At 44.1% G+C, this 18126-nt stretch overlaps 1 protein-coding gene and 1 pseudogene across 4 annotated transcripts in view; both read left to right on the top strand.

Annotated features, from left to right (window-relative positions):
- Positions 1-4560: 4560 nt before the first annotated feature.
- The window catches only part of Sos2 (SOS Ras/Rho guanine nucleotide exchange factor 2), a 93859-nt gene continuing 80293 nt past the window's right edge, over positions 4561-18126 (top strand). For 2 of the 4 annotated variants that reach the window (XM_036205716.1, XM_036205715.1), the window contains exon 1: positions 4987-5170. In XM_036205716.1, the coding sequence (XP_036061609.1) occupies positions 5084-5170 (87 nt within the window). In that variant the 5' untranslated portion in view covers positions 4987-5083. Of the gene's footprint in view, positions 5171-18126 lie in introns of all 4 variants that reach the window. The other 2 variants (XM_036205718.1, XM_036205717.1) reach the window with 2 other exon arrangements.
- LOC118595602 lies at positions 11214-11911 on the top strand (annotated as a pseudogene).

Genomic DNA, 18126 nt, shown 5'->3' with positions numbered 1-18126 from the left:
GAGGCTTGAGGGTAGAAGGCATACAATCCATCAATCCCTTAGAATTTCATTGAAAATCACAGTTACCCCCTTAAATGAATGTCCAATCACATATGTGTAAAAATAATTACAGAACAAAAGGCCATGAATTTGAAAGGGAATGGGGAATCTGGGAGGGATTAGAAAAAGGGAAAGTTGCGATCATTATATCTTAATTCACTAAAAGGTACATCAGTCCCTTGCGAGGGGGGAGGGAGGGTGGTAATTGACAAGCCTGAGCATCCAGTGAGGGTCACAGAGCAAGGATGCTTTCTGTCTACGCCATCTCCGACTTCTTTCAAGCAGGTGGCCGTAAGTGGACTACAGCCGTGGCAGTGAACCTGAAAGTGAGCGACAACAGTTAGTGTTTCCTGTGGTGTCCTTTGGCTTGCTCCAGACCGACAGCACTTGGAACCTGAAGTGAACAAGGGAGCATGAAATAGTAGTAAATGGGAGAAATGTCAAATAAATCCTTGAATTTTCTTTCTGTGGGAGAATATTAGTAGTAAAAATATTGAACTGTCTTTTAAAATAAAAAATGTTCTTGGGACATTCAAGTTATTTTCCAAAATCCCATTTTTTTTTTTGAAAATTTTAAAAGCACAGACAAAATCATTAATATGTAACTAGTGCCTTTAAGTTCAAATTTGTTTGAGATTTCTGTTCCATATATAGATACCCTTTTTATAGTATATATTTTAATATTTTCCGTTTTGATACTTGAAGCAAACGTTTATGTTCTGGCTGAAGACTGTTCATTAGAAATGACTTAATCGGGGCTGGAGGGAAGGCTGACAAATTGAGCTTGCTCCCTCGACCTCGTGGGCTAGAAGGAAAGAGCTGACTCTTAGGAGTTACCCTCTGTACACACGCACGGCCAAGTGCCTGCAGGATTTCTCACACAGACTAACTGAAGGAATGCCTAAACATGAGCTAATGTTGGGACGAAATGGCCCCCTCCTGAGGATGACAATGTAAATGCTAGGGAAGTTCTAAGTGAAACTTCTCCCTCTGTTCCAGCCACCTGGTTTTCAACCTTGTAACAAAGAATCCTGTGCTGCCTTGTAGGCATTGTGTTTACATACATAATATACCGCCTACTTAAAAAACTACAAGTTGTATCAATCTGCATATTATTGCGTTTTTACTTTGAAGCTTATCTTGGAGAATGTTTTACAGAAGCCTGTTTTTTTGTTGTTTGTTTGTTTGTTTGTTTGTTTTAAAAACCTTTTGTTGGGTGGCTGGAGCAACCTACTCAGCCGTGGAGGTTAAGAGTGCTTTCTGTGCCCAGAAGTAGTGGTGCACACTTTTAATCCCAGCACTCACGAAGCAGAGACAGGCAGAGCTCTGTGAGTTCGAGGCCAGCCTGGGCTGTAGAACAAGTTCTAGGAGAGCCAGGGCTACACAAAAAGAAACCCTGTCCTGGAAAAACAAATGAGAAAGAACGCTTACTGCTCTTGTAGAGGACTCTGGTTTGGTTCCCAACACACACATGGTGGCTCACGACCATCCTCAACTCCATTTTCAGAGAATTCAGAGTCCTCTTGAGACCTCTGTGGGCATCAGGCTAGCACATACATACACATTTGAAGGCAAAACACTCACACACAATAAAAATAATTCTTTAAAATAACTTCATTATATTGACTTGCTTTATTAATTATTTTTTTATTTATTAAAACAATACCATATTCCTAGTGTTATGCAAAATGGTGTGTGTGTGTGTGTGTGTGTGTGTGTGTGTGTGTGTGTGTAACTACAATAATGCTGCAATGGATAAGCCGGTATGTCTCTGGAACATATTTCTGGAATTTGCTAGGCCAATAGTTATGTACCTTTGAAACTTTGATAGGGATCATGTAGTTTGTCCTTGATGGAATTTGAAACAGTGAGTTTCTGTTTCTTCATATCTTCACCATCATTATAATTAAGCTTTGTGATCATCACAGGTGAAAAGGTGACAGTATAAGTTTATATTTCTCCTAATAGGAATGAAATTTAGTATTTATGATTAAGAGATACACATTCCCTTTTTCTCTGAGACAGCTTTTTCAATGTTTTTTTTTATTTTAATGATTTTATTTATTTGCATTGGTACATCTGTGTGAGGCTGTTGGATCCCCTGGAACTAGAATTACAGACAGCTGTAAGCTGCCCTGTGGGTGCTGGGAATTGAACCCGGGACCTCTGGAAGAGCAGCCAGTGCTCTCAACAGCTGAGCCATCTCTCCAGCCCCAGGGTTTTTTGGGTTTTTTGTTTGTTTGTTTGTTTTTTGTCATTTTTTCCCCCTTGAGGCTTAGTCCTACTAATTTGTAGGATCACATCTATAGATTAGGGAAATTAACTTAAAAAATGAATTGCTACCAGCTGGCAGTGGCACTTGCCTTTAATCCCAGCACTCAGGAGGCAGAACCAGGCGGATCTCTGCGAGTTCAAGTCCAGCCTGGTCTACAGAGCGAGATCCAGGACAGGCTCCAAAACTACACAGAGAAATCTTGTCTCGAAAAACAAAACAAAACAACAACAACAAAAAAGAATTGCAGCAATTGTGTTTTTTTCTAACCTATCATCATTGCCTTTTAGCTTGGCTTGTGGGTTTTCTCCAGGCATTTAAAAAACAGATGTATCAGTCTAGATTTTGTGTCATATGAAAGTCATCTTTTTTTCTCTTAAGTCATAAACCCTTTCCTGTACATGTCAATCTTTGACATGTTGGGAATTTCTGGCTGCGTAGAGTATGAGATATGGGTTCAACTGTTTTTGTTGCTTGTTTTTAAACAGCCACTTGTCCAGCTGAGAAACTTGACTGGTGTCATTCTTGGATCCTTTGCATCACGTGGATCATATTTCTGTTTGCCTAGTCCAGAGATCACAGGGCAGATGCCTGCAGAGGCTCGGCAGGTTACATAAAAGGGGGAAGAGCGCCAGATCGGGAGGATAGCCAACTGGAAATGGGTGGCACACTTTTGTAAAGAGGATGGCCTCTCCACTGCCTGTTTATTGTTTGCACAGATGCAGTAGGCCACGGTGTTGCCAGATCTTTGTGGAAAGATGCTGGAGATAGACTTAAAAAAATACGTAAGCTATTGATTTTAAAATGCTAACAGCAGTTTAAATTTTTTAATACTGGCTTGGCTAAGGAAAATGCATCTACAGGCCAGATTTGGCCTGGAGGAACCTTCCAATATCCTTTGCCAAGAATAAAACTTCCCACCAATGACTTTCCTATGAGAAAATATAATCGCAGTCTGATAATTTGACGGCCTCATGTTTTATAGCTGGGGTCTGGGAACTGAAGGGAAAATTAAGGACTCTTTATAGGAGTGTATTTAGTACATGGGAATGTGGACATGGCCATTTATTAGAAGACCTTTAAAGAACTTTATTATTATTGTGTGTGTGTGTGTGTGTGTGTGTGTGTGCGCGCGCGCGCACGCGCGCGCGCACCTGCATGCATGCTTGTAAGAGAGGGGGGCATGCATGCCACATTTCAGATGTAAAGAGATTGGAGAACATCCTTGTGGACTTGGTTCTTTCCTTTTTCATGTGGGTTCCAGGAGTGGAAGTCAGGTCAGCAGCCCTGTGCGGCCAGTGTGTTTACCTGACAGCCCCAGAGGACATTTTTGACATAATGATACTTAGATTAAAAACAACAGCAAAACTCTTGTATTCCGAGTCTGCCCTTCTCTGTGGACACAAAATGGTATATGCTGGGGGAGAGCAATGCTCAGCTTCTGATTCTGGAACTGAAATTGTGGTACAAGCTATCTTCTACAGTCTGTTCTTCCGTTCTCTTCCTCACTGCTGCTGGTGGCTGGGTGCATGACTCTTTCCAGCCTGTTGGGAGCAATTTGTCCAGCAACTTCAGTGGGATGAAATTTGGGCTCAAGAAAAAGTTTCCAGAGTTCACGCCTCTTCAACTCCGAAAAGCTTAGGGTCATGGGACCTCTTCTGGTGCTAATTAGTACGACTGTATCCCAGGAGATCTAGGCTCTGTAGAACCTGAAGTGGAAAGGATTTGAAGGACGTGATCAACGTAAGACCTACATATGCAAGTTTTATGAAGATACCTTTTTGGACACACTTAGGTGAAACACCTAGAACTGAAGTCATCTGGTCCCCCCCCCCCCAAGTTCCACGAACCCACAACGTGATTTTATGAATCAGCTCCTACCTCTTAAATATATAAAAGGAGCCATGGAGAGCACAGATTAAATCAGACAAATGTCCTTCTCTCCCCACGTCCGTGGACTGCAGTTCGCCCAGAGCCGCACCGACCGAATCAGGACTGTCTGCAAGAACTCAGAACGCTGCGGACCGAGGGTGTCCGCAACAGCCCCCACACCCTCCCGGCGCACATGCCCGGGAGAGACCCACTACCCTCCCGGGCCCCCGGGGCCCCGCAGCGGGGCGCCTCGGCCGGCTCAGCGGCGCGCATGCTCCGTGCTGGCCTTCTCCCTCGACTCGGGAGTGCGAGCGCGGGGCCGTGGGGCCGGGCCGGGCCGAGCCGAGCCGAGCCGCGGCTGCTGGGACCCGGGGCTCGGCGGCGGCGGCGGTCAGCGCTGTGCACGCCGGACACGCGCGCCCGCTCGGCCCCGAGGGCCCTCTGGAGGTGACTCGGGCGGGCCCGGGCGAGCGTCGTCGGCCGCGCGGAGGGCGGGGGAGGCGATGAGGACACTGCGGGCCGCCGCTGTCCGCCCGCCGCGGCCGTAGCGGGAGTCGGGGCGGGGGCGAGGCCGGCGGCGGCGGCGGCGGCGGCGGGGCTCCGGGCTGCGCACCCAGACAAAGGAGGAGGAGCCGCCCGACGAGCGGGGCCGGCGCGCCGCGGGGAGAAGGAGGACGCCTCGGGCCGCCGCGCTTCCTCGGGGCCTCGGTGGACCGGCCCGCCCGCCGCCCGGCGCCGCCCCCCGCTTCCCCGCCCCCGAGCGCTCGCCCGGCCGGCCGTAGCGGCGGCCCGGGCTGGAGGCGGCGGCCCCGGGCGAGGCGAGGCGAGGCGGCCCGCGCGCCCCGCTGCCTGTCAGGCCACCGGGCCGGCCTCCGATGCGGAGGCGCTGCGGCCGGGGCCATGCAGCAGGCGCCGCAGCCCTACGAGTTCTTCAGCGAAGAAAACAGCCCGAAATGGCGGGGACTGTTGGTCCCGGCCCTGCGGAAGGTCAGTGCTGGGGCCGAGGGAGGTGCCGCGGGCCGGAGGGCCGGGCGGCGGGGTGGGCCGGGCCGGGCCGGCCGGGCCGGGCCGGGCGCTCGCACAACTTGTAACGGGGAGCACGGGTCGAGCCCGCGTCGGGTCCCCCACGTCCCGGGCCGAGCTTTCCCTGGCCGGGCGGGCGGGCGGGCGGGCGGGCGGCGGGTGCTCCTCCTTGCCTGTTGCATCCATCCCGAAGGACGTTTTCTCAACTTTTTTTTTTTTGGCCTGGTCCCGGAAGGAAGGTTTTGTTATGATCATAAAACTGGATTTCATGTTACAGTCATTTCGTCAGGCAACTTCCGCCGTTGACCAATTTGTTGTCCTCGGGCAGGATTCGGGCAAGACAAAAGTCCCGCTGGTTTGTTTTGTTTTAAGTTTCTGAAACAGATGCCGTTTTCGCACCGAGTAACTACTTTTAAGTTCTTTTGGGGGTGTTCGCCTCGGGCGGGTTGCTTGCCAAGGTTGCCCATTCGCTCGTGAGGCAGTGCTATTTATTTATTTATTTACTTATTTACTTAGTAACTAATATGGATGTGTGTTTCACGTGTGTGAAGTGTCAGCGAGTTATAGTATTCGTTTTCCAGCTCTTGAGGTGACTCTAAAGCGCCTCTGCACCTCCTGCAGAAGTAAGTCTTACCTGGATGCCAAAATCTGCCTCACAGAATCTGGTCAGTTTCTTCACAGCGATGAGAACTTGCAATCCCCTTTAAGGGACCGTCGGGGGCAGCTCAAGTCAGTCAGTCTTGGAAGTTTGCATGCATGGCTAGGATGCACGTCTTGTACTGGTCTGCGTCAGTCTTTTATGAAGTTAGGTAATTACACCGTGGTTTTTGTCGCTGTTGTTAAGTTCTTGTAAGTCAGACAGACACATGGGCTCAGGGTTAGCCGTCATGTGTCCTGAACATGGGCTGCTCCTGAGACATTTTGCCTTTTCTGCAAAATAAACAAGAATTAAAACAAAAAACATCTAGGCCAGCAAGAGGCTCCGCAGGGCCCGATGGGTGATTTGCTGTCCAACCACACAAGCTTCATGGCTTGAGTTTCGTTCTTGGAACCCATATAAAGGTGGTAGGAGAGAACTGACTCCACAAAGTTGTCCTGGCCTTCATGCAGGATCCACATCTCTCTCTCTCTCTCCCTCTCCCCCTCCCTCTCTCTCTCTCTCTCTCTCTCTCTCTCTCTCTCTCTCTCTCTCTCTCTCTCTCTCTCACACACACACACACACACACACACACACACACACACACACACTAATAATGAACTCCAATTAGTTAAAATTCTGCATGGTTCAGGGAGTAAAAGTGCTTTTTTGACAAGCCAGATTATCTGAGTTCGTGCCCAGAACCCAGGTGGAAGGAAAAAGGGGAACTGACTCCCAGAACTTGTTCACCCACCCCCACCGCCACCGCCACCGCCACTGCCACCGCCACCGCCACCGCCACCACCACCACCACCCATAACAACAGCAGCTGCACTTGCAAAATAATTCATCATCATACATTTCTAAGGAATGGAAAGACACTTTAATGGTAAAAGCATTTCCTTGTACTTTGAGAATTTCGAGTTTTCCATTGGCACAATTCTCACGAGGAGGTGTTTACTGGCTTCCTTGGTGGTGTACAGCAAGTCGAGTCATTTTGAAGAACTTGGTGGAAATGGAAAGCATGTAAAGTAGTGATAATGAACTCTGTCTTGTATTAGAAGCAAAGGGGGAGCTGCTTAGATAGTAGTTAGTCCTTCTGCCTCACAGAATGGCAAGAGCGTTTATCAGCCAGCCCCTGTTGGCAGTGTGATGCAAGTATACATCCATTAGTGCTTTTGACAGCAAAAGGTGGCTTAGATTCTATATAATCCTTGATGCACAAATACAAAGGTAACATTTCAGAACTACCATCCAGCCAGCCCCTTGATTTGGTCCTACCACTGTGCATTTGTGTGTCCTGCTTGTTTCTCAGGTGTTCTGTAGGTGATGTATAACTTCATAGCATGGAAAGAAATACATCTGTGAGAATCCGGTCTTCTGTGGTACATGTTAAAAGCAGTTAATGCTACTTCATTAATTTAACATTATGGGATTGAAGTATACACCCATGGAAAACATTTAACTTTTAGAAAAATTTTGTTGATACTAACTCATATTTTATGTGGCGTGATGTATTCTAACTTTATGTATTCATTTAATATCTGTTGAACACAACTTGATACCATGCCAGATCTAAGAATACAAAGGTGAATCATTATTATTGTCATTTACTTTGGGTTTTTTGAGCTAGGATTTATTTGTATAGCCCTGGCTGTTCTAGAACTCACTCTGTAGACCAGGCTGACCTTGAACTCTGATCTTCTGATCTCTTCCCCCTCCACGCCCAGCTCAAAGGTGAAGTTTTAAAAGTAAAGTCATTCTCTAAAGGTATTTATTATCTAGACCAAAAATTCTGTTTTGAAGGTTTTGGATTATGTAAATGAGCAATTCTGACCATTTTTCTGTCAGGAGATCTTTCTCTGCGCGCGTGTGTGTGTGTGTGTGTGTGTAAGGGGCAGTGTTGGCTCAGTCAGATTAGTCTATTTGTACATTTTGGTGAAGTCACCAAAACATTTCAGAAAAGTGAAGTCATGATTTTAATTCAAAATGCAAATGAACACATGTCAGTGATTTAAACTTACTTATCTTTAAGAGATGGGCAAACATAGCCCAGGCTGCCCTCAAACTTGTCATGTCATGGAAGGTGACCTTGAACTTCTGATCCTCCTGTCTCCACCACTGGGGACCGAATCCAATGCTGCCTCCATAGTTGGGTCAACACTCATATATCCCAGCCTTCAGTTTTTTATTTAATGAAAGATCTAGAAAGATGTCAAAGCCATTCATATGACCATTTGGGTATTTATAGGATACTTAGTGAAGGAACATTGAAACTTTTGGTTTCTATATACAGTTAGTTGATATTCTAATTAAGAACATAAAAGAGTAAGTTTTGGCTATCCCTTCCATTAGGTAGAAATTATTTGCATTTTGACCAGCCACAATTCTATAAATTCATCTCATAGACTTGTTAAATAAATTAGTCAGTAGATAGTAATCAAAAGTTTAAGTACAACACTGAAAAATGCCTAGTATTGCTTTTTGGTTTTGCTTATTTTAAAGTTTTGAGTAATTTTTAAAAAATGAATACTGAGTGTGCACGTTTTTGTGCATATTTAGCGAAATTACCAGTGTCAACTTGAAAATGAAAGGCTTGCTCATTTCTGCAACAATTACACTAAAATTGAACAATACATAAAATTAGTGGATTTAATTTGATTTAATGAAAGTTGTCTTTAAAAAGTAAAAAAAAAAAAAAAAAAAACAAAAACAAAACCAAAAAAACCCCAAAAAACAGTTGATGTGGTGGCACACTTTAATCCCATCCCTTGGAGGCAGAGGCAGGTGGATCTCTGTGAGTTTGAAGCCAGCCTGGGCTACAGTGTTCCAGTTCCCCACCAACAAGAGCTACATAGTGAGACACTGTCTCAAACAAACAGCAAACAAACAGTAAGAAAGGAGGGGGAGAGGAGGAAGCGATGGTATCAATGGTGGTGTCGATGGAGGCGGCGATGGTGGTGGCCGAGGTGATGGCAGCAGCAGTGGCAGTCAGAGACATGGTTCAGCAGTTAAGAGTGCTTGCTGCTCTTGCAGATGACTTGAGTTTGGTTCCCAGCACCCACATCAGGTGACTCACATCTGCCTGTGACTCCAGCTCCAGGAGATCTGATGCCCTCTTCTGGCCTCCATAGGCACCTGCACTCATGTGCACATCTCCACATACAGACACACATGTATACCTACTTTGTTTAAAAAATGGAAAAAGTAAAACCTACTGGAATACAGAGATTAGCATGGCCCTTGTACAAGGATGACAGAAATTTTGTGTTGTATTCTCTTGAAAGAAAATGTAAAAGTGCAGACTTTCAAAAACCGACATTAGTGGGAGGGAAAACCAACTTCCACAAGGTGTCCTCAGACCTCTATGGCACAAATGCGCCCACATGTGTATGTGTATGTAGTTAAATAAAAGTTTAAAAAGGGACAAGAAGCTTGGGAACCTGCATGGGACCGAACTAGGCCCGCTGAATGTGGGTGACAGTTGTGTGGCTTGATCTGTTTGTGGGGTCCCTGGCAGCAGAACAGGACTTATCCCAGGTGCATGAACTGGCTTTTTGGAGCCCATTCCCTGTGGTGGGATACCTTGCTCAGCCTTAATACAACGGGGAGGGGCTAGGCTCTCCTTCAACTTGGTATGCCAGACTTTGTTGACTACCATGGGAGGCCTTACCCACTCTGAGGAGTGGATGGGGGTAGAGTGGGAGGGAGGTGAGGAAGTGGGAGAAGGGGAGGGAGGGGGAACTGGGGTTGATATGTAAAATGAAAAAAATTTTAATAAATAAATATATTTAAATACAAAAAATGGACAAAATTACCTGTTTTCTTTAATAAAAGCATCAAGCATTCTTTTTACTGTATAAAACATAGAGATTGAAAAATGGACTTAGAAGCAATTTTGGAAGTAGAAATGAATTTTTGTTTGCTTTTTAATTACAATTTTTTTTTTTTTTTTTTTTTTTTTTTGGTGCTGAGGATTGAACCTTGTGCATGCTGAGTATATACTCTATCACTGACCAACACTCCCAGCCCTTTCTACCTTTAAAAAGAAAGCTTCACCCAGAGCATTTAAAAGCATAAGTTATAAGCAGGGTGAAATGACTACTAATGGATAAATATGGATTGTTAACATTACTACTAAATTATGTATCATCCCTAAAAGAGCCAGGAACTTTATAAACGCCTTTGCTACTGCTCTCCAGGAACAGTGAAGCTATCATATTACTTGAGGACAAAAAAGGACATGGTATACTTGTAAATGCAGTTTATTACCTTTGTGTTTAAATGCTCTGGTACTTTGTGCATGTGCTATTTAATAGTTTTTGAGATAAGTCAATACTTTTTATATAAAAATTGCTTTAAGATCATTTAATCAGGGTATTGAGTCTCTCACATTTCCTTTGATACCTTTTCTGTATGGTTTTCTTTATCAGGCTAGCCATGGAAAAGAAAATGTTTATTATCTTATCATCTGTAGTTTCAAATATAAGGAGGAAATAGAATTGGTTGAATTCCTGGGTCTAACTTGATTTGGGTTAAATATTGACATTCCTCCTCTGTGACAGTTTGATCTTAGTGATGGGTGAGAAAATGTCTGGGTTAATTAATAGTGTGTGACAAGGTAGAAGAAGGTTAAGAAATGCATTTGTAGCATCTGAGGGAGTCTCATGTTTTGCTTCCTGCCTCTGCTTCTTGGAGTTCATTTTAGAAGACTAGACTAGATCTTTTCTTTCCAGAAAATCTGTAGGGTGGCTTGGGAAAATAGAGTTGGTGTCATTGATGTATAATGGAGTCAAGAAGTCATCTTTGAGGAAGCTAAGTTCTGGAGATGACAGGTATTACTGAGTGTCTTCTATGTGTCAGGAGATAATTTTGTTATTGAAGCTCTGGGAAGGGTCTTGCTGTCATAAAGCTTGCATTCTAAGTGGTAGTGGTAGGCAGATCTGAGGGACAAATTAGCAAGCTGTTCTCTGAAAGACCCTATGAATTAACAAAATACAACAGAAGAAAAGATTTGCAGCAAAGGGGGAGAAAGGCAGTGGCTTATCTTCTGAATCAGGAGAATAAGGAGATTATGGGTGGATTATGTGTAGCTCAAGTTAAGGTTTTCACCAGAGAATAGGAAGTCCTGTAGGGTTATCATTCTTGTAGCCAAGTAGGTAGATTAACCTGGTCATAACTGGGTTTGGAAAGATCACACCTCCAGGTGAAATGCAGAAATGTTGTCACGGGAGATGTGGGGTGATGTGAGGGCGGGTGGGCAAGGCCAGCAGCCCCAGCAGCTCCAGCAGCCCCAGAGCCTCAGCTGTCACCCTGGCCAGGCGGTCCGACCCCAGCGCTGTTGATGCCCCTGAAAGGGCGAGGGAGGAGGACAAAGAGCCCCTCACCGAGCTCTTCCTCAAGGCCGGCAGTGATGGAGAAAGCATGGGAAACGGCCCTCTTCACAGAGGCGCCCCATGATTCTGTGGCCCAAAGGAGTCATGTTCAGTGTCCCAACCATTGACCTTAAAGGAAGCCTGTGAACCTGTAGAACTTGACTCCAGGGACCCACCCACCATTTATAACTTTGAACAGTGAAGTCAAAACAGATGTGAATAAGATGGAGGAATTTCTTGAAGAAGTCTTATCCCTGCTCCCCGACCCCACCACGTACTTAAGTCTTTTACCAAAACCCCCAGAGTCAAACCCTGCTGGAGTAGACATCTTTGCCAAATTCTCTGCTTATATCAAGAACTCAAGGCCAGAGGCTAATGAAACACTGGAGAGAGGGCTCTTGGAAAGCACTGCAGAAATTGGAAGAGTATCCGAATCCTCCTCCTGATGAAATTGATGAGAACAGTGAGGAGGACTTTGAGCTCTCCACATGGAGATTTCTGGATGGCGATAAGGAGACATTAGCTGACTTTAGCACGCGGCCCAAGCACATCGTCAAGGTGATGGCCAGCAAATCCACACATTTCTAAAGAATGAGTGAATACCTGAGGAATGCCCACAGTGGGGATGAGTTCACCAACACCTGTCTCACTGATGAAATTCCCACAGCCATGTCACCAGAAAGTTACAAGTAAACAGCACTTTAGAGAGAGCTGCCATCCGGGCCCCTAAGAATATGCTTTCCTAACAGACTGACTGCTCTGCCTCCTCTAAAGTACAAGTGTATTTTGTGTGGATGTGCAGTTGCTCAAACCTTGGATTAAGGATAAACAGAGTATAGTAGTTATCACCAATTCATTCTCCTAAGCAGTGTTATTCTAAAATCCTCTACATGGCCCACCTGCCCTGCCTGCCAATTTAGAGGCACTCAGCCACTAGCTCCTCACTTGAAGGGTGGTTTGGAGTCCCGACTGTCACACATTCACTGTGTAGATGGCAGAACCTAAGGGGCAGTTTCTAACTATTGGACAGTATCCATGGCCTCAGTAGACCCCACACTGGTGTATAATGCCAGGTACAGGGAATATTTGTGTATTGAGAGAGTTGCAGTAATGACTAAGGAATATGGAAGGGTTGCTACTGCGTTGGACATGCTGTTTCAGTGTATTCAGTGTGTTAGTCCCGGAGTGTGCTGAAGGGAAAGATTGCCGTCTGTAGAGAGACTTGCTGGTGTTTGGTAGATACTTAATTTTGCCTAAAACATACATCCTTTTCCTATAAATTGTAACATGCGATACTATGTAGAAACTGAAAGACTGAGGGCTGGGAAGGCATTCTCAGAATTATAGGAGATGGTGAGTGTGTTCTCTGTTACTGGGTCTCAGAAATCAGGAGATGGTGGTGGGTTCTCTGTTGCTGGGTGTGAGTTTCACCTGGCACTTTCATACATTTGCAGCAGTGATGCTGCCTTCATTGTAACAGACTTTCTCTTCTCTCTTTCCCTGCCCCTCTTGGGATGGAAGTCCAGCCTCTGTCCCTGAGCTGCACCATGCCCTACCTCTGTCAGTGTGAAATGCTCTTTTTGGGGGGGGGGGGGGGGGGGGGTGACCGTATATCCTCTTGCTTTGAGCAACACTGTGTAAGTGGATGCTTAGCTACAGCAGCCCATTGACTAGTATGTAAAAACTACTACAGAAATTAACCCTGGGGATGCAACATGACCTTATTAAAACATCAAGTACACTTTTTAAAAAGAAGAAATTCAGAAAGTAATAGGGATCCTATGATTTTAAAGATTTTATTTAATTTTTAACTTCGAGCCTGTTCTGGATTTCCTAAAGCCACTGACTATAATAATAGAACCCACGGGAATCATTTGGAATTATTCCAAAGTAATAATGACCCAAACTGACCCAAGGGGCTCAGCCAGACTGGATGAGCATTAGGAATGCATTTTAACTTGGTGCATTTAGTTCCCTGTCAGCCATGATTTAGTAACCTTTTTCTGTTATCAGTTTAATTTTAGTATGGTATATTTGGAGCAATAATATTCCATTAAAGTGTTTTATGCTGAGTATCCAAAGCACTACCTGTGTTACCACTTGACATAAATCAAATATATGTCTATTATATTAATCATGGCCCTTCTTTCAAGGGAACAGAAGTTTGATTATATCCTATGTTAGGCTGCATATTTGACTAAGGGAGGAATTTTAATGGAACTAATGGATTTAGTATTATTTCATATAGTCATGCTAAAAATTAACCAAAAATTCTTTTCATAAAAATATGTGATAAGTAGAAAGCTTTTTGAAATGTATAAAGTGTTATATATTTAAAATTCACAGTTTAATGCTTAGAAAGTGAAAATAACATTAAGGCAGTTCCAGCTGGTCCACGTCATCTGTATCTTCTCCCTCCCTCTCTTCCTCCTTTCTCGTTCTCAACAGTCTGGCCCATATAGAAGCCTTTGGTTTCCTTTATTAAATCACTTCGTAATTCTACCCTACCTCTTAACAAAACACTTTGCAGTTCTTTCCTAATCGATCCATTAACAGTATTTGGCAGTTGATCTTTCACTTTACAAATCATTTCAAACAAGCACACAAAAAACCACTTACCTTCCCAAACTTCAAACACTCCTGGTGTGTTTTCTGTCTGTCTCTTCCTCTCTCTGTCTTCCTATCTCCACTTCTCCTCTCCAGGTCTTCTATCTTGATGACTTACCCCTTAACCTCATCACTTTGACCTTCTCAGAGGTTAGAGACACCTGTTCTGTTCTACTCCCTCAGAAGTCCCACTCTGCCTCAGCGCTTCACACACCATCTACATTTGGTGATTGCCGAACTACTTGAGTTTCTTCTGGTTTCACAGTTAATCTCCTCCTCATCTGCCTCCTCTCCACACCCTTTACCTCCTTTTCCCCCCTTGGTATAGCAAATCAAACCTAGGGCTTTGTACAAGCTAATATATCCTAGCCCTAAGTTAATTTTTCAGATTCCAAATTCTTCTGTGATATTCCCACACAGATGCTGTCCAGAACTTGCTCCTTTCCATAACAGTTCCAGGTCAGTCAATGGCTGCTCCGTTCTTGTAGTCACTCAGACTCAAACTCTGGATATTCTCGAGTCCTCTTTTCACACTACACAACCTACACCAGCAGCCCCTTTAGCTCTAGTCCAGACTGTAACTGTCTCCAGTTATCAGTTCACACTTTCCCTCGTCTTCCACACCGCCAGTCTTGTGGGGTATTGGAATAGCTCTGCAATGGGGCTTTCTCAGTACGTAGAGATGAGGTCACTCTTGGTCCACTCAGTCATGACTTTCTCAGTACGTAGAGATGAGGTCATGGCACTCTTCTTTAGATCTGCCGCTGCTGCTTCTCAGAATGGGAGCCCCCTTCATAGAGCTCTCTAGCTCTCTCGTCTGAATCTGTGCCCGCTCCCTACTGTCTTGTTCCTATAACATAGATATATAGGATGTGTTGGTCTCAAGACTTTTCGTAATTGCTGTGTCTTTTTAAAAAAAAATGATGAGTATGGGTATTTTGCTTGCATGTATGTGTGTACACCATGTGTGCAGTGCTTATGGGAGCCGGAAGAGGACATTGTATGCCATGGACTGGAGTTCCAGACACTGAGCCACCAGGAGGATGTTGAGAATTGAACTAGGTCCTCTGGAAGAGCAGGCAGTGCTCTTGACCATGGAACTGTTGTAGCCTGTACCTTTTCTGTGAGCACCCTTTCTTCAGATAGGTTTGGCTTATCTCTTTAAATTTTTATGTCAGACATCATTGTCTTGAAGTGGGCTTACCCTGAAGCCTGTATAAAACTGCTGCATTCTCCCATTTTTTTTTTCCTAGACAGTCTCATATAAATGGCTAGAGGTGCACAGAGTAGCCCAAACCAAACTGACTTGTCTTGTCTCATAAACCTGTATCTCCAGTATAAGCCATGTTAAAAACAACCTGGTGGCAGTTCTCCCCAGTGGCTCACACCAAGCTCACATCTGATAGCTGTGGAGTCTCTATGACTCTTCCTCCTCAATTGGGAGTTCGCTAACTTTTTTGTGGTGCATGTCCAAGAAAACTTTGAAAATTTGCATATTTTGTGTTGACATCTAACATGTTCATGTTAAATTCAAATAGTTACAGGGGAATGATTCTGTTTCCAGTACTGACGGTGTCCAAGTAAGATAGCTGAATGGGTTAAAAAGCCTCTAAAGGACGTGCTGGAGCCATGCTCACTGCTAAAAGTACCCGGCGCTCTCGAAAAGGACCTGGGTCCAGCCTCAGCACTCATGGTGGTTCAGGATCACAGTAACCCCAGCTCCAAAGGATCTGAAGCTCTTCTGGCCTCTGTGGGCACCAGGCATGCATGTGGTGCACAGACATATACGGAGGCAAACATTCACCCACATAAAATAAATAAATCTAAAAAATCCTTGTAAGTATCTGATGGAATCTAAATGCCAAAGTAACTTGCTATGCCCCATGGTTCTTTTAAAACGATGGCAAGGTGAGTCTTTAACAGTTGGAAACTGCATCAACCTTTTCTCAATGAGCTTTTTATCCTACCTGTACATAATTATGTTCAAATACAATATTTTTTAGGTTTGAAAGTCTTTGATTGTTCTTTATCCTTCTTTGTAACAGTGAAAGTTATATATATTGAATTAATTTTTCACCTATAACCATAAGGCTCTGCTACATTTATTTTGTGCTGGCATGGTGGTGCACACTTGTTCATTTATTTCTTATTTATTTAATGTGTTTTTTATCTGGTGCCCATGGAGGTAAAAAGAGGGCATCAGATCCCCGGGAACTGGTGTGACAGACAGCTGTGAGCCTTCACATGGGTGCTGGGAACTGAACCCTGCTCTTTTGGAAGAGCATCCAGTGCTCTTAACTGCTGAGCCATTTCTTCAGTCCCCTGAGGGTACATACTTGTAATCCCAGCACTTGGAGCCTAAAGTAGGTGGATTGCCACAAAGTCAAGGTCAGTACATAGTAAGTACAAAGCCATCAAGGGCTGCACATGGAAACCCTGCCTCCACAAATTTACTATTCTTTTATATAGATACAAGTCTCCAAAAACATTGTTAACATGTGGAAGAAAATTTTAAAGAAACTAAACCCAACTTTTTAACTTCTTTTTAATTCTATGCTGAATTCTATAGTTCTTTCTAATTATTCAGTGAATCTAATATCGAGTTGCTTTAATCATTATCTACTCATTTAGGTTCTCCTTAAGTTCTGTTTAAAGCAAAGATCATTGCATGTGGAAAATAATTTGTTACCTGATTTTAAGAATCATTTGTTGACAGGGGCGCGCGCGCGCGCACACACACACACACACACACACACACACACACACACACACACACACCTTTAATCCTAGCACTAGGGAGGGAGAGGCAGGCAGATTCCTGTGAGTTCAAGGACAGCTTGGTCTACGAATGGAGTTCCAGGACAGCCTGAGCTGTTAGACAGAGAAACCCTGTCTTGAAAAACCATTTAAAAAAAAAAGTAATTTACCTTTTCATTTTCTAGCTTTTCCAGTCTTTACTAAATAGCTAATAACTATGATCTTATCTCTCTACTTAGAGCTTCTTTGTTTAGTATATTCAAGAAAGAGCAAGACAATAAAAACTATTAATTTAAGGCAATATTTACTGATAAAATGCATTTTATCTTACCATATTCTTTTTAAAATAGTATTTGTTTTATTGCATCCAAGCCAAATTTATATTACTGTTTTTGAGTCCTATTCCATGGTCAAATCAGTTCATAGATAGTAACAGGTACTTTTAACAATCAATTTCTAAGTAGTAGACTTCAGAAGCAAATTCTTCTTCCATACAGTCTAGCAATTCATGATACAATTAATGAATAGTCAACTCCTCTGGAGCTTAACAGTAATACCCACCCTACCTCCCCTACCTCTTAGAGACAGGGTTTTGCTGTGTGACCAGTCACCTCCTGAGGTAGGCATGAGATGTGCACTACTGTGTGATTATCCTGAAACCAGTGTAAACACTTTATAAACATTTGGCCATGTTCTAATCAATAAAGTGTATTTGTTTCACACAAAGCGACAACTTTTAGCACGAAAAATGCTAATTTGAATAAGAAAACAAAATGAACTGGGACAATTAAAATTTGCTTTAAAACTTTCTCTGTGGGAAAAGATACCACACTTGAATTTAAGAAAAACGCTTTTACACTCTAGAGCTTTCTTTCCACTCATACATACATCTCCTAAGTCAGGAGTTCGTGGGGTACGGGTTCTGGATGACCAGGCTGGTGCCTCAGTTGACCCGGTGCCCTCCCTGGCTTAGCTTCTGTCCTGGTCCTTTTCCTTCATGCATTCCGCCCGGGAAGCCATCTTGACTCTCTGCGCTTACCGCGCTCACTGCGCACGCGCACTCTCGGCAGGACTCTTGCCCTTAGCGTGCTTGTTTAGGACAGCGCAGCCCGCAGAGTGTGTCGTAGCCGCTCCCAGTTTTGTCATGGCTGCAGTTCCGAGGCGTTCCTGTGTGAACGGCCCCTAGTCCCTTACTCTCTGTAGTATGGTTCCTGTAGGTCCACACATGTGTGGCCAAAGAAATAACTGTTTTCCAGAAGGCTTGGAGAGCGTGCATCTGCCCTCCCCTCTTTCCTGTTGCGCTGTCACTTTGGAGAATTCCTGGAAGATTCAGTGCAGGTGGCTCTGACTAAAGGAAGACCTTCACCATATTCTTAAATTCGCATTCCCTGTTCATTGTATAAGCTTTCTGTTGCTGGATAGCAAATGGTTACCACAAATGTAGATTAAAGCTACATCTATTTACCTATCTTCAGGTTTTGTTTTTTAATCAGAGGTCTAGGCATAACTTAATTTGATTATCTGCTTATGGTCTCAAATAGTGA

Source organism: Onychomys torridus, chromosome 14, assembly GCF_903995425.1.
Source record: "Onychomys torridus chromosome 14, mOncTor1.1, whole genome shotgun sequence".
Taxonomy (NCBI): Eukaryota; Metazoa; Chordata; class Mammalia; order Rodentia; family Cricetidae; genus Onychomys; species Onychomys torridus.
Note: the sequence above shows the minus strand (reverse complement) of the source record. Positions and strands in the feature narration are given on the sequence as shown.